General features: G+C 45.2%; 1 protein-coding gene across 2 annotated transcripts; it reads left to right on the plus strand.

Annotated features, from left to right (window-relative positions):
- The first annotated feature begins 2,336 nt into the window (after positions 1-2,336).
- On the plus strand, positions 2,337-7,254 carry ostm1 (osteoclastogenesis associated transmembrane protein 1). Of its 2 annotated transcripts, none has more exons than XM_056294876.1 (6): positions 2,337-2,749; positions 3,153-3,267; positions 3,894-3,991; positions 4,245-4,358; positions 5,041-5,206; positions 6,005-7,254. In XM_056294876.1, the coding sequence occupies exons 1-6, from the start codon at positions 2,345-2,347 to the stop codon at positions 6,058-6,060; spliced, it is 954 nt and encodes a 317-aa protein (XP_056150851.1). In that variant the 5' UTR covers positions 2,337-2,344; the 3' UTR covers positions 6,061-7,254. The 2 variants fall into 2 exon arrangements, with proteins under 2 accessions (XP_056150851.1, XP_056150852.1); XM_056294877.1 differs by having other exon boundaries at positions 4,248-4,358.
- The last annotated feature ends 8,342 nt before the right edge of the window (positions 7,255-15,596 follow it).

A 15,596-nucleotide genomic window follows, 5' to 3' on the forward strand; every position in this document is an offset into this window, starting at 1 on the left:
GCAATATTCCGGAGAGAGGGGCCTCGCGTTTGGAAAAGCCCCCTCACATCCCGACATAACCATTAAATGCAGTCTGACTTTATGCTGTATAGAGAGGGGAAAACGAGAAAAGAGGCACAGTTCTCCGATGAATGAATGAGGTTTTGGTGGATTAGGGACGGCCCGAAGGATGAAGAATAACTTATGCATAACTTTACAGCCATTCTCCCCCCATTTCACTTGTAAGGGCCAAGTTTAAGGCTGAACGGGTTTAAGTTAACCCTTGCTGACATCCAGTTTCGCATATTTGGTGACGTCTAGCCTAATAAAGGGATGGATTCATATCACCGTTATGGAATAAAACACAATACACATGTGGGCCGACTGCGCATGTGTGGAAACTGCTTCAGTGTGGGTCAGTGGGTCTTCTCCCCGTTTCGTAAACACGTGAAAGCCCTGCATGGCAATGGGTTGAGAGACCTGTGCGCGGTGGTCTCCCAGTGCATCTATTTATATTTCCCCCTCCCTAGACTAAGTAGGATAGTGTTCGCTCACTTGGATGGAGCATATCTCTCCAATTAGATTAAAAGGAGGTTTTACGAGTGAGCCTCATCACCCTGCTGAAGAACCCTCCAAGCGGTGGGAGACTCTTTGTAAGCCTTAATTAGTGATTTTTGTCCTGGTTTCTCCATCACTGCTGTAGTTTACCATATGCTAATGAAGTCATCTTAAAGTAAATGGTCATCTCAGATTTAATGATATGCCGGTTTTACTGTTGATTAGGTGGTGGAAAGAGAATCATGGAAACGTGTATAGGCTACTGAGTCTTTACATGACAAGAATAGAATTTGGAGTTTTATTGTGTCATATATATATATATATATATATATATATACTCATAGCCAATGAGGTTATTGTCATTTCGTTAGTCTCACACTAGTCTCACATATAAATGGTTGAATCAGTATTGCTGCTGTTCTTGGACAAGATATTATTATTATTATTATTATTGTTACTCATTATCATTATTATAATTATTGATGTTGTGGTTTTTGCTTGGCCGTGTTTTTTCCCTTCAAAGACATATCGTCCATATTTTTGTTACAATAAAAAGCAATGGCCATGGAGAAAAAATAAAGCAGTCTTATGACGATATGAGGCTAGAGCTTGCGATTACCCCCCGGGATCCAAACGGGAAAAATAAAGGGGCGAGACACATCTGAACAATTAGTTGCACTCTGGACAGGAGAGGAAGTGGAGTAGCCTACTATTAGAGGCCAGAATCCATCCAGAGAAACCCGCCACATTTGCCACCACACTTGTGCGCGTGCGCGTGGCGTCAGAATAGGCCCTGATCCCACGCGCGTCCTCCCCCTTATCTCCATTAGGCTCTGATGACTGCCGAATTGCTGCGGCCCGCGAGTTATCAAGAGCCACTAATTTCGCATTAAAAACCATTGACTGCTGTCGCTTGATTCAAGGGTTTTTTACACCATTATCACAATCAGAATTTGTGCCCAAATCGTTTATCTTGACTCCGTGATTATTTGCTCTGAGCCACGCGCACGTTTGAAAAATTGTATGGTGTCAAAACCGCACGGCGGTAAATAATGAGGAGGCAGGCAGACCAGGAGGTGCAGCCATCCCCACAACACACACACACGCGCACGCACACACACACGCGCGCACACACGGGGTAGGTCTAGCTTGCTTTCAGTTAGCCAGTAACTTTAAAAAAAGAAGTATGCTTTTAGGTGATAGACAGAGAGAGAGAGAGAGAGAGAAGGTATGTAGGGAGAGAGACGAACGGTCTTTGTTTTTGTTGACTAATTTCACTTCTACTCTGAAGCGCACCTGCTATGCTGTCTCTCTGACATCTTTGCCTCGATCCTTTTAAATACAGAAAAAGGCGAAATTCGGGTGAGATTCCGGCCCTCTGCTATACAGTATATGTGTCTCGGCGTCATGCCAAGCATAGATGCCGGGTAGAAGCGCTTCTTGGACTCTATAAATAGAGTTTGTTTGAGGCGCTCTTTGGATGGGGATACATAGACGTACACAAACTCCGACGCGTGATGCCGAAATGCGGCGGAGTTTGTATGACCACGCCATGACATGACAGGCATTTTAATCTCCGAAAGAGAATGCCTCGGCGTTGTGTTATGATTTTTATGTCTACATAAATGACATGTTCCCTTTCCCCCCCACATTTCCCGTGTCCCAACTTCTTAAGGGGAGCTCAACGGTCCGCTCCCGTCCTCCCCCCAGCACAACTCCGGCGTGAACGGGATCTTCCACTCTCGCGATATTTTAGCGAACATAACGTCACGTGGTCACACGGAGAGAAACAGGAAGCGCTGAGCAGATGTGCGAGCCTCAGCCTTCGCTTTCAAGCATGTCTCTCTGTAAAATAAAAGCGGTTCTGGTGGTTTTAGCGGTACAAGTTTATGCATCTGCGGCTACTGACGAAGCAAACCTCACCGTTTTGGACTCGGTTGGAAATTTCACCGCTTTGAACTCCGCGTCGGTTGCCAAATCGCCTGTATTGAAGCGTGTTGTGGACCCGTACGTTTCTCTGAGCCTTGCAGCTTTTCCTGAAGACCTGGAGGTCAGCGACTACTGCGTTGATCTACTGCACACGTTCGGACAGCGATATGTCGCCTACGTGAACTGCCTAGTGGTTTCTGCGCGGCCCGTCAAAGTGTGCCAAAACTGTTACGCCGGTTTTGGCAGTTTGAGGGAAATCTACACGAACATATCTTCAGACCAGGTGAAATATCCCGAATGAGTCTTTTTCTGTGTTTTATTCCCATCTGTAATGCTTTTACTGTGCTGCCGTTAATGGAATAGGCTGACTTGATCCGCCCAAGGGCGTCACGAGTCTTGCGGTCTTGTCTTGCTGGCTTTGACAGTGCGGCAAAATTTTAGGAAATTGTTCATCACGCGACTTGGAGCTGTTTGATCTGCTCAAAATTGTAAGCCGAACAGCATATGAGTTGGGTTTTCTTTTAGGTGGCCAGTAACCCTATAGAAATTATGCCTTTGACTGTCTCAATGGCACGTATCAGTTTATACAGACACTCACTTGGCATATTTTAGACGTGTGTGTGACAAATTAAGAAATTGCCCAAACCCTCTTGCATGCCAAATAAAGTCTGTCTGTGTTTCTTTAGATGGACACAAGTAATGTGAGTTGCAGGGACAGCCTTCTGCGCAGTGATCGACTGATGCTGGTTTATTTGCTGTACGTTAATCTGGAAGACATTTGGGTCACATCAGGCTGTAGTGGTAAGTCCTCTGGAATGTAGGAATATAGTGTCAATCACCATATTATGAACTATCCAATTAGGAGTCTGTGTGTGCATGTCCTTTTGAGACAGGTCAGATCACATATTAAGTCTGATCACAGTCCCTGAATTTGACAGGGATATACATATACAGGGATCACATTGGAGGCCTTTGGGTTACTTTTCAACTACAGGTTACCCTGTTTTAACCGTCGTCAGACTTTGACATTATCTCGGCTGATTTAATCAAAGAGGGATGTCACCAAACCATTCTTTGCTTAGCTAACTTTGGCTTCCTTTTGAACGCGAGTTACTTCTGCATTGGGCAAAGTTTAATTTGAGTCCCTTTTGTATTCTCCTTTTCTCTGACAGTTGGCAAAGTGCAGGATATGATGACACTGTCCCCTGTACTATGAGATAAAGGTGGTTAATGAGGTAGAAATCTGTCTTTAATCTTAGATGAAGAGGCTGGGTTGGGCAAGCCCAAAATTATCATTTGGTGCTATTGAGGTGACACCCTGTGATGTGATATGCCCCTAGAGTGCAGTGTTAAAAAAATGTATCCCATGTCTTCGTGGTGGACAAATTTGGAACCTGACTAAAATGTTTTCATTTCCTGTTTTGAAGATTGTGTCACTGTGGGACTCCACAGCCTGACCAATGACACACTGTACTTTATGGCTGCTCTCAACCAGTCTCTCACCTGCTTCGAGAAGTATCAACAGGTAATGTTTGGATAACTAGGTGGCAGATTTAAGCACCTAACCCCAACTAGCCACTGAACAATTGTGCAAAAAAAATCTATATCTTTATTGTGTTAAAAAGGGACATTTAACTTAATGGTTTTGTGTATGGGTGTATCTCCCATTTGTCATAATGGCAAATGTTTTGATGCATTTTTAGGCATTTTTTGTCTTTATGCTCTGAGCTTACTTATGTGAAGTTATTGGAGAAGCATTGCTCTCATTCCATTCTAAGCAGGGAAACCACTCAGTGCTGTGCAAAGACTGTAAGAAAACATACAAAGAACTGAATGAGCTGTACAGCGGCATGGAGAAGAACCACACTCTTTGCATTGACATAGAGGACGCGGTATGTATCTGAGTGCCATAGATTTACTTGAAAAATGTTAAAGATGAGGGGGCGGGGACTGCAACCCCCAGAGGACTCTAGATACCCAAGAAAAATACCTGATAGTCTGACAACTTTTGTAATGGGTGACCCCCATAATGCGGGCTGAAACCCTCTGTGGGCCCTGTTGTAAAAGAAAATATGGAAATCATGTGTTCATGCCAAAGTACAAAGTGTAATGAGTTTCATAAACAATCTTCCATTATACTCTGAGAACCACAAATTATGGCTTTTGTGAGCTGGTAGGTGGCAGCTGGGTCAAGGCAGACTGCATGCAGGGCTTTCTAAGTGGGTGTTGTGTAGCCCAAAATCTAGCGTTAGTCGTATTTTAATAATTTCAAGCTTTTAGTCTATTCAGCCTTGAGGGCTTTGATAACAAAAATGGGAAAATGCAGGAAAACTGTAAGCTTACATCAGAAATAAATGGCAGCTGTGTGTTCAGAAAACCGTAGAATGTTCTGGGGCGGCTATTTTTAATGTAATAAATCCCAGGCCCGTACACTCCCTCAGCATTAAACCGTGTAACCATCAACCTAGTAAACACGTTAGAACCAGAAACTGAAGAGGGCTGCCAGTGATATTGTCCCTTCATCGTGGTTAACAGTTACCATCTAAGGCCAATGTTTTTGTTGGGTTATTTCAGATGAACGTGACCCGTAGACTGTGGAGTAAGAATTTCAATTGTTCCTTCCCCCGAGAGGAGACGGTTCCTGTCATCGCTGTGTCCAGCTTCATGCTCTTTCTGCCCATCATCTTCTACTTGAGCAGCTTCCTTCACTCTGAACAAAAGAAACGCAAGCTCATACACCGTGAGTAACCAGCTTAATTCGCCCATTGTGGCACAGGGAGATTTTTTGACAGGAGTTTTGCGAGGGGTTGAAGGAGTTGTGTCTATGGTGGAGAGGGGTGGCTGACTGTGGTATTGGTGTCCTATACTATTCTAAAGCATAGCAGGGTTGCCTCCTGCAAACCTCTGATTCAGTTTTTTTTTCCGATGTTGGTCGTCTTGGATGGGAGGTGGTTTAAAGGGTCAGGGGCCAGGGGTTCTATACAAGGTTGCAGAGGAGCCCAGGGAGGTTTTTGGGGTGTGTGTGTGTGGGGGGGGGGGGGGGGGTCGAGGGTTTTGGTTGTTAAGTCTAGAACTAATTGTTCATGACAGTCAAGGGCACATTACTTTGGTTTGGCTCGGCTCATGTCCTTCTGACATCATGTTGAAGTAAAATTTCAAATTAACCTATGTGTAAATGTCTGATAAGAGGTACAGATCAGTAAAGGAAGTTTAAAAAGAAGTCGATATTCCATTTTGATTTACTGATAGGTTTCCCATTGCTTGCTTGCTAACATTGCTTGCTCTCCAGAGGGTGTATACTGTTTTTTTTTAATTTCTTTTTTTAATCTATTTATTTTGGGCATTGTTATAATTACAGCGAGGAAAAAAAATTACATCATTGCACTCAAAACGTGTTATTTTACAGATGAGTTGAATCATATAGATAGTGTAAAGATAGATCGGTTAACTGTGTTAAGTATTGATGGTCCATAAAATGTTAATATTTCTGCAGATGGGGTTTATAGCTGTTGGCTAACAGTCAATTGTTTCTCTACAGCCAAGAGAGCCAAGTCCAGCAACAGCCTGATGAACATCCAAGACAAACTCAGCTGAGTGAGATGGAGAGGGAATATTAATGGAGTCATTACCATCTATTTCTGTCTGTTAAAAAGCTTCTACTGTCTGAAAGTTTGACTTCTCTCTCTCTCTCTCTCTCTCGCACCTGCAGCTGTAACTCGTGTCTGCAAATAGAGAGGTTTCAACATGAACAATACCTATTGATTGTAGTAGTCAGTGGGATCAAATGGTATTGAGACAACTTCCAAATCCATGCTGACACAGGAAGTTTGTCACTGAAGCTGAAAAATTTCAGGATTTCAACATAAAACTGTTAGTGAACCACTTTAAGATTGGGGGATCCTAAAATGTGTGTGTGTGTGTGTGTGTGTGTGTGTGTGTGTGTGTGTGTGTGTGTGTGTGTGTGATCATTTTCTTGAGTTTGCACATTTAAGCAGATGAAAGAAAAATTGTCATTTAAGATTTTTTTTTCTTACATACTTGATGATAAATACCACAGAAAATGATAAAAAATCTCCACAGATTTTGTATTGTTCTCTGCCATAATGAGAGTAACGAGAGAGCTACTTGGTTTCAGGTAGAGATTTGCAAAATTTATACATCTAATTTAATTTGCATGAGGTGTGTGTGTATAATGTTGAAATGGAAGTGCACTATTTAGCTACACACTCACTACTAACCTTGCTCAGATAGCCTGCCGTGAGGGTGTGTGTGTGTGTGCATGTGTGTGTGAGCGTGCTATCTTGGCAGATTTGTCAGGGTTGAGAAATGGGCTTTATGTCTCTAATACGAGTCCAGCAGAGAGGCACAGACAGGAAGCACTTGATGTCCATTAGCGGTGACATGTATCTGCTGGAAGAACGGGGACGGCACGTTAGCAGGGGTGAAAAAGAAGAAAAGCAAATAAAGAAATGGCCCAGTAGTGAAAGAACACTCCAAAGAATGTCAGCCTGTTTTCCACTTTTGTGTTTTTTAAGACTTAAAAGGCGTAATGCTTTTAATGTATTTTTGTCTTTTCCACTGATGTCTGATATGTCAGGGGTTTTCACACCGAGCTCACCCAGTCGTGTGAAACTTTCACCTTGTTGAACTGAATAATTATTAAGTCAGTTACACCGTTGTGTAATTGGCTCAAGGACTTTATGTGCATCCTAACGAATTTGTATGTCCAAATAAATTTGTTAGAAACCTATTTAATTTTATTGTTATACTGTTGTTGTCATTGCTGCATTAACTGCTGCTACTGCTGTTATTTTGTCCTGTAAGCGTAACTTATTCCTATGTTTCAGTCATGACACTGGATTGTCACTGGAGTGACGTCGCCATTGTGCCGGTTTTTACAGTGTGTTTAATAAACATGTTGATCATCAGAATTCAGACTCTTTGAACACCAATCAGGACTAAAAATGTTTGAATTTGCTCTACACCCCCCCCCCCCCATCTCGTTCAGGTTTAAAGCTGCACAGTGTGTTTTTGCGTGAGGGAAAAGTAAAAGAAAAAAATGCAGATGAATTGATTTCATCAAATCAGATTCCTAACTTTTTACTTAATGTTCGCCCAAAGTAAGCACACAAAGACTATTTGGTGCTTGGGTCGAGCCACGACACCAGATATCTACCTTTGAGCAGAGTCAGTCAGCCAGTGTTTATAATTCCGTCGCAAAACCAAGCGAAGAAGGAAAAGGACGCACGTTGCTGACAAAGGACACTTGTGGCGCTGAGCCCGCAGCGTTAACATGCCAATCAGCTGGCCCGTGCTTTCCCCCTTTCACAGGCCGAGGCCTTGTTTTCAGGTTACGTGGCCTTTTCCGTCTTTGCCTCCGTCATTAGCGGCTAATCTAAATGTGGGATAAAGATACTTGGCCGAATAATCGCAGCAACACATCCGTTAAACTGCCTTGGCTTTTTGGTCTTACTGCGGTAATACTATTACCTCTCTAGTCCCTGATATGCCGAGTCATATGATCCCGCACGGCAGCCAGGCAGCGCGGCTGAAACGCGGCCTTTTCTATCCGGCCCGCACAATGCGGAGTGTGCTGAGAGACTCGTGTGCGGCCCGGGACTCAGGAATGACAGCTTTTGATTGGGGGGCAGCTTAAGCCTTGGCTCCCCCCCGCAGCACGACGTATTTTAACGGCGGGGCCCGGAGTCAGCGGAGTGCGGCGCAGGCGCAGGTCGCCGCGGCAGACCGGCCGCGAGACCCGATGGAAAAACCACGGCGCCACGGGGCTCAGTGACGTACTGAATCCCTCCTGCCCTGTCTTTATTGTTACACGCCTCATAGCTAGGAAAAAGGCACACTAGACCGATATATACGCACACTGAGGACTGAGTAGACCATTTCTTTAAGGGCATCTGCGTTAGTGAAATAGGCCTTTTGTTCCCCCTTTTTTTGTTGTTGTTGTTGCAGGAACTGTGAGCCCTGCTACCTCTTAACACATGCATGCATCCACACCTGGGAGCTGCCCAGTGGCTACATGCCAGTGTTGCTCTGCTGGCCACAAGTGAAGCTCCACAGGAGCAGGCGTCTCCCTGTGGTGCAGCAGCTTCTCAGAGGGAGGAGGAGGAGGCAGCCCATTTATATGCTCCGATTTCACGGGGGTTTGGACCTGTGACCTTGTGGTCACAAGTCCGCTTTTGGAGCTTAAAATTGACTGCAGTTCACACATCTGGTGAAGAGGAGAATATATCTGAATGATACAAGGCCAGAACCCCTACAGAAGCCTTCATTTGCTATGGGCTTTTTCATCAATTCACCTTAAAGGCCAAACTCAAGCATATAAAGTAACTGGGTCCATGTTTAATCCTTTATATATATATATATATATATATATATATATATATATATATATATATATATATATATACATACATACTGGAATACACTGATAATTCATTTAATGTGAGCTACACCACAAAGCAGTCCAGATTGTACTCTACTCATCCAATTTATGTTGGGATGTGTGATTGGCCCTCTGATTAAATGGCCTGTAAAGTAACGGTGATGCAGTCCTACAGTGACCACAGCCTCATGCTGTGCACAACAAACTCACACATAATCGAGCCCCAAAGAGCTTAGATAAGAAGTAACTGTGGAAATAATTTTTCATTGAGTGACACTTTAATTAATACGATCCTTTAAACAGGTGCCATCTTGATCGCTCTTGCTTATGGTGGGCTGAACAAAACACAGAACAAAAGACGATAAAGTTCGACTTTTATTTTTTCGTGTGTATTGATGGAATGAAAACCTCGGTTGTCATCTGGCGATCCCGCAGCCGGGCACTTCGATTTACCTGAGACAGACGACAGGTGAGTTTTATACAATTTACAAATGCGCGCATGCGCACACACACACGTTTGTTTCTCTACACTTGTGGGGACCCCCTCATTGACTGCATGCCGAACCTTAACCTAATTCTAATTCTATTAACCCAAGTCCAAACCCTGAAATAGACCCTTTTCGTCACGGTTACCCATAAAATGTCCCCAAAATGTAGGTAACCTGTTTCAGGCTTTTCTATCCTAATAGGGAATGTTGGTCTCCATTAGGATAGAAAAATTAGCACGCACACACACACGCACACGCACGCGTTTGTTTCTCTATACTTGTGAGGATCCCTCATTGACTGGATGCCTAATCTGAATCCTTACCCTAACCTTAACCTAACCCTAATGTTTTTTTTTTAAATTTTCTCCCTTTTTTCTCCCCAATTGAATCTGGCCAATTACTCCGCTCTTTTTGAGCCGTCCCGGTCGCTGCTCCACCCCATCTCTGCCGATCCGGGATGCGCCCCGACCGACCAGAGGAGGCGCCAGCGCGCGCTACATGCGCTAGGCTATGTGACGTAGTTCAGCTTCGAATACTGCTTGTACGTTTCCGCTCCCTTTGTTTACATCGCGCTGGCGCCGAGCTAGCTAGCTAGCTAGCATGACAGTTTGCTCAGGTCTGTAGCAGACACTTCTCCACTGACCAGCTCATAGAGCCAACAAAGCCTTGATGGTCGAAGAAGGCTTGTTAAAGGTGCAGTACCGACTCTCTTTGAATGGAGTGGCTCCACTGTTCAGACACCACGGCGCGGCGTGCGGGAGAGCAAAACGGCCCGTTGATCCAATCCCTCCTGAGGAGCAACACGGTAGCACAAGGGATCACGACTACTGCTCTGTCCCCGAACCGTCTGCACTGGACATGTCCTTGTCATCTGTAGAAGACAAAGACAAAGAAACTGAAGACCCGAGAAAGGAATCGCAGGAGTTGCGTGTCCAGCGGGAGTTTGGGTTACAGCGGTTTGCAGGCCCCGGCGCCGACATCCGATTCTATACCAGGTAACTTTAGGTCCAAGTTGTGTGTAACTGTTAGTCTTAACGTTAGCTAAGTGTTTGACATCAACCATTAACATTGGACATGAATCAAATTATAAAAATCCTGTCGTCAGTGTAGCCTAATGTTTGTTTAATTTTCAACCAACCAACCAACCAACCAACCAACCAATCAATCAATCAATCAATCAATCAATCAATCAATCAAGTTGCATTTTATATAGCGCTTTTCTGGCTGCAACAGCTACTCAAAGCGCTTTACATTTCTGGTCAAATCTGAATGTCAGACACCTGTTATAATAGAACACAAGCCGTTTTCTATTGCACGGCAGCTGCCCACTGCTCGTAGCTAGCTACACAGCTAGGATGGGTTAAATGCAGAGGAAGAATTTCCCCACGGGGATCAATAAAGTAGTGAAGAGTAAAAGTAAAAAAGCTTTCTGTACAATCGCTACCAATTCCGTTGGCCACCTAAATGTGATTTACTACGATTAACTTATTCACACGTGTATTACAAAAAGATTTGACATGGGCCGTTTGAGACTATTGACATTAAGCAGACCAGAGACAGGCCTTAGTCGGTATGCAGATAATGGATTGTCCACAGCAGTGGAATGGTCACCAGACACAACACAGTTATTTTCCTGCACCTAGCATTGCCATTTCCATTATTACCACGTGGGAATGAATCAGAGCCTCTGAATAGCACACAGGCTTTGCACATTAACACGGTCGAATGGGTCTCCATGTTAACTGTTCATTGTTAACTGCTAACTTTTGTCATTGGGAGCCCTGTGCTCCATCCATGAGTTATGCTGTGTGACCGCTGACAATGATGCATTGGTGGTTAAAATAGTCTATACATACAAACAACCCTATCCGAATGTTGATTTGGGCAACATACGAGATGACAGGATACTTGTTACAATTAACATGATTTCAGTGACTGCACATGATTTTATGAATGTTAATTAATGGCCTGATGTGTGTCTTTTGTGAATAGATTTGCAAGCTATGACCACCTGATGGCGTTTGATTGAGCCTTCCATTTGTACAATGGTCCGGGGTCTCAAGAGCCAAATCAGCTTCCAAGATGAATGAAGCGGTCACACAGGCAGTGGTTACTCACTCATTAATAGTTGTTTTCTTACCTTCGTAATTGTGAATGTAGGATGCAGTATACAACCTAAAGCCCTTGTCCAATTTGCTGGTTGGTGTTGGTGTTGTTTGCTGGCAAATTCTGCGGACATCTGTTACTTTGAGCTTTGGGAGCTCCCGGAAAGAACGGGTGTTAAAACAGCGCCATCGATAGACCGGAAACAAACAAGCAGTATTAGGTAGAATGCGGAAAAGATTGTGCAAAGAGCGGATTCTAACCTTAACCTCAAACCCAAGTCCTAACCCTAAAATAGACCCTTTTTGGCATGGAGGGCCCATAAAATGTCCCCAGATAGGTAGTTTCAGGTTTTTCTGTCCTAATAGGAAAAGTTGGCCCCCGTTAGGATAGAAAAATAAACACACACACACACACACACACTCGTTTCACTATCCTTATGAGGACCCCTCATTGACTACATTAATTTCCTAGCCCTTAACCCTACCCTTAACCACGCAAACTACATGCCTAACCCTAACCCTTAACCTAACCCTAAAACCAAGTCCTAACCCTAAAATAGACCCTTTTACTTGTGAGGACCTCTAAAATGTCCACACAAGGTAGGTGATTTCTGGTTTTTCTATCCTAATGAGGACATTTGGTCCACATTAGGATAGTTAAACATGTACACACACACACACACACGTGTGTGTGTGTGCTGATGGCTGATCTGTAGGCCTTGTGTGTGACAGTCTGTTTGCTGTGTGAACGTCAGCATGATGAGCCAGCTTTTCCTCACGTTTTACTTGAGATGAGGTGACACTGACAGCACAACCGGCATGCTTACAAATGAGGGGTTGTGATATAGCACTTACACTATGTATGTTGTTTTCCCTATCGCTGGCAATGCCTCTGACGTCAGCGGTGAGACACTGTTGTCATCCGATCATCTCCGCATATTTAACCCTGATACACACAAACTGGTAGCCTGGCCAAACAAAAGTGACGTATTGTGTTACGGGACATTTTCAGATAAACGGAGGTTGTTATTCAACTGGTCCCATGAGAAAGTTAACGGGGCAAAAAAAAAAAGCACACTTTTTTTATTATCCTGTCACAATGCACAAAAGCGAGATAAGGGCCCAAAGACTTCAATTCATGTTGGAGAGCCGTTAGCCTCAAAAGAAAAGATAATCGATTAACATGAAATCGACTGTTGCGGGTGTCATCACCAGTTTAGCAGTGCTCGTTGATTTGCAGCTTACAGGGAAACGAGCGGGTAAGAAGCAACAGACGCTTTGAGGCCGGGTGGGTTTCAACAGAGGAGTGCGGAAGCACAAATGACGCTGAGGCCAGGATTATGGCCGTCAGTGTGGACGCCGTCCTCAGGCTGTGTACAGGGGGAGGTGAAGACGCTGGTCCTGCACATACAGTGGCGCCCCCATAAATGTTTCATCGGGGTGGCCAAATGGGGCCACTGAAAATCTTGGGGTGGCACACCAAAACCAAAAGCCATGACGGAATTTCGGGAATTCTATGCTGCTGTTGTAGTATACTGTATAGGCTAGTTGAAAACTGTCAATATGAGAGTTAAGAAAAATATACATTATTGATTTAAATGAACAGCACCTAATGTAAAATATCAGATAGAAGCCAATTATGCATAATCAGAAGCATATTCTGCATATGCGACTCATGGCTGGGGGGGCCAGCGGGGGGGCCAGGGTTAGTATCAGGGTGGCCGTGGCCACCCCTGGCCACCCCTTGTGGGCGCCACTGTGCACATACGGAGAGGTCGGTCGTCCGCGGGAGCACCCACGCTCCTGGACTCACTGTTTATCAGCTGTGCCCACAGCCAAGGGCTTCACAGATGGCGCTTCCTCCGTCTATCTTAATATTGTGACGACCACGAATGACTAGACTCGCTAGCCCTTGGCTAACGGGTCGGACCCTTCAGTCGACTGGTTAGCGCAGTCGCCCGGGTTCGCGTCCCGGCTGCCCCTGAATTCGCTACACTGGTGTCAGAAGTGGGGTGGTGAGACCGCGAGGCCATCGGATGCGCGTGCGCCCAGAGGCGTGAGGGAGCTGGTCTGCTGAAGCGCGGGGACGCGCCTCCCGAAGGAGGGGATGGGGGTAGTGTAACGACCATGAAAGACTAGACTCGCTAGCCCTCGGCTAACGGGTCGGACGGACCCTTAACGTAGTCGCCCGTGGTGCGGGAGACCCGGGTTCGCGTCCCGGCTGACCCCCCCCCCCCCCGAATTCACTACAATATCTACTGGTCCAAGCTGTGCAGCGGAGGGCTGAGAGGGGCTGGTAACAGGCAGATGTTGGAGAAAAGTGCACCGGTTGGGGGAGAGAAATGGCAAAACATGCTCCTCTCTCATCTCAGCACAGGTAGCCTTCCTGCAAGGGCAATACATTTTCCACTTCATAGAATAACTGAAGGGTCTTTTTCCACCGCCTTGTTGTTACTCAATTCGGCCGTCCTTTCCCCCAGTGTTACACGTTGTGTGTTGTTTCCATGGCCTATGCAGAGGCTACAGACGTCAACGCTGCGACTCATCCTTCACCGTCTACCTTTTTATTTTTAGTGCCCTCAGATGGCTTCCCATGTCGAGATTGCGATGACAGTCTTTTCCCTCATGCTAATATTAAGAAACTGTTAGTTAGGACTGAAGTGGTTATGCAACCCCCCCCCCCCACCCCACCCTCACCTTCTAAGCTGTCAATTAGTTAACTGGCTAAAGGTCAGGCTCACATAATCTACCTCTCAACCCCGAAGCAATGAATATGATGCTTTGTTTAACAAGGAGTAAACATATGCCCCCGAGGGTAAGAATTAGGAGGAAGAACGACACACACACACACCACACAACACACACACGCACGCACACACACACACACACACACACACACACGCTTGTGCATATGCACACAAGCACATTCATTAATAGTGCATATGCAGTGGGAAAGTGAATGGGGTTTATTATACACCTGCAACAGGGGTCAAAGTCTGTCAATCCCTAGCTTATGGTATTATGATAGATTATAGAATCACTCTCTAATAGCAGTCATTCAGTTTGTAATCTCAGCAGCTTGATGCAAAAGCACTCCACGTTCCAGCTAGCAGTCTATGGAAAATAAGGCCCTCTCCTCATTCATCTACTTCCCCCCTCTCACAAAGGTCTTATGACAAGTCAGCTGTTGGTGACATCACAGATGCCGGATCATATGTCAGAAACCTTTGCTAGCTGACTTATATCCCTTGTAGCTCAGCGGTAAGCAGGGGAGGCAGGAGGCCACTTGAGGCCAAAGGAACAGGAGCGGTACCCCAGGGTGCAGGGGGGGATGTCTGAAGGCTGCAAGAGGGCTTCGGTAGACGGGGGGCACTCTTTAGGGCAGGAACATCTGACCCATGTGTCTTTTTATGTGTGGGCAACCAGAGTGTGCCCATCTTGCCATCAGCTTGAGGAGACACTTCTCAGTAGTCTTTGTATGTGTGTGTGTGTGTGTGTGTGTGTGTGTGTGTGTGTGTGTGTGTGTGTGTGTGCATGCTTGCGTGTGTGTGCCAGGTTTTTCAGTACTAATGGGGGCAAGTCCTGACCCTGAAACAGACACTTTTCCTCATGGGGACCCAAATGTCCCCACAAGATAGGTGGTTTCAGGTTTTTCTATTCCAATGGGGACATTTGGTCCACACACACACTAATGGGGATATTTGGTCCCCATTAGAATAGAAAAACCTGAAACCACCTATCTTGTGGGGACATCTTATGGGTCCCTTTGAGGAAAAGGGTCAGGACTTGGGTTTACGGTTAAGGTTAGAATTACGATTAGGTTAAGGTTAGGCATGTAGTTATGATCGTTAAGGGTACGGGTAGGGAATGAATGAAGTCAATGAGGGGTCCCCACAAGTATAGGGAAACGCGCGTGTGTGTGTACACGTGTGCGTGTGTGTGTGTGTGTGTGTGTGTGTGTGTGTGTGTGTGTGTAAGAATAAAGTGTAGAGCATTGATCCTGTGCATGTTAACAGTCAATAGATTTCCACCCTAGACCCACAACAGAGGGCCGTTTGTTCAATGTCCGTGTCTTTAAACCAAATCCAATACCCAAGAGGAAACTTTACAAGGACACAGGGTTGTGGAAATTGAGAA

This window comes from Lampris incognitus, chromosome 15, assembly GCF_029633865.1.
Source record: "Lampris incognitus isolate fLamInc1 chromosome 15, fLamInc1.hap2, whole genome shotgun sequence".
Lineage (NCBI taxonomy): Eukaryota > Metazoa > Chordata > Actinopteri > Lampriformes > Lampridae > Lampris > Lampris incognitus.

Excerpts from the sequence above, each read along its gene's own strand:
- ostm1 (XM_056294876.1), top strand. The coding sequence starts at position 2,345 with ATGTGCGAGCCTCAGCCTTCGCTTTCAAGCATGTCTCTCTGTAAAATA. Across the intron at positions 2,750-3,152 it reads CGAACATATCTTCAGACCAG|ATGGACACAAGTAATGTGAG; the intron begins GTGAAATATCCC and ends GTGTTTCTTTAG. Across the intron at positions 4,359-5,040 it reads GCATTGACATAGAGGACGCG|ATGAACGTGACCCGTAGACT; the intron begins GTATGTATCTGA and ends GGGTTATTTCAG.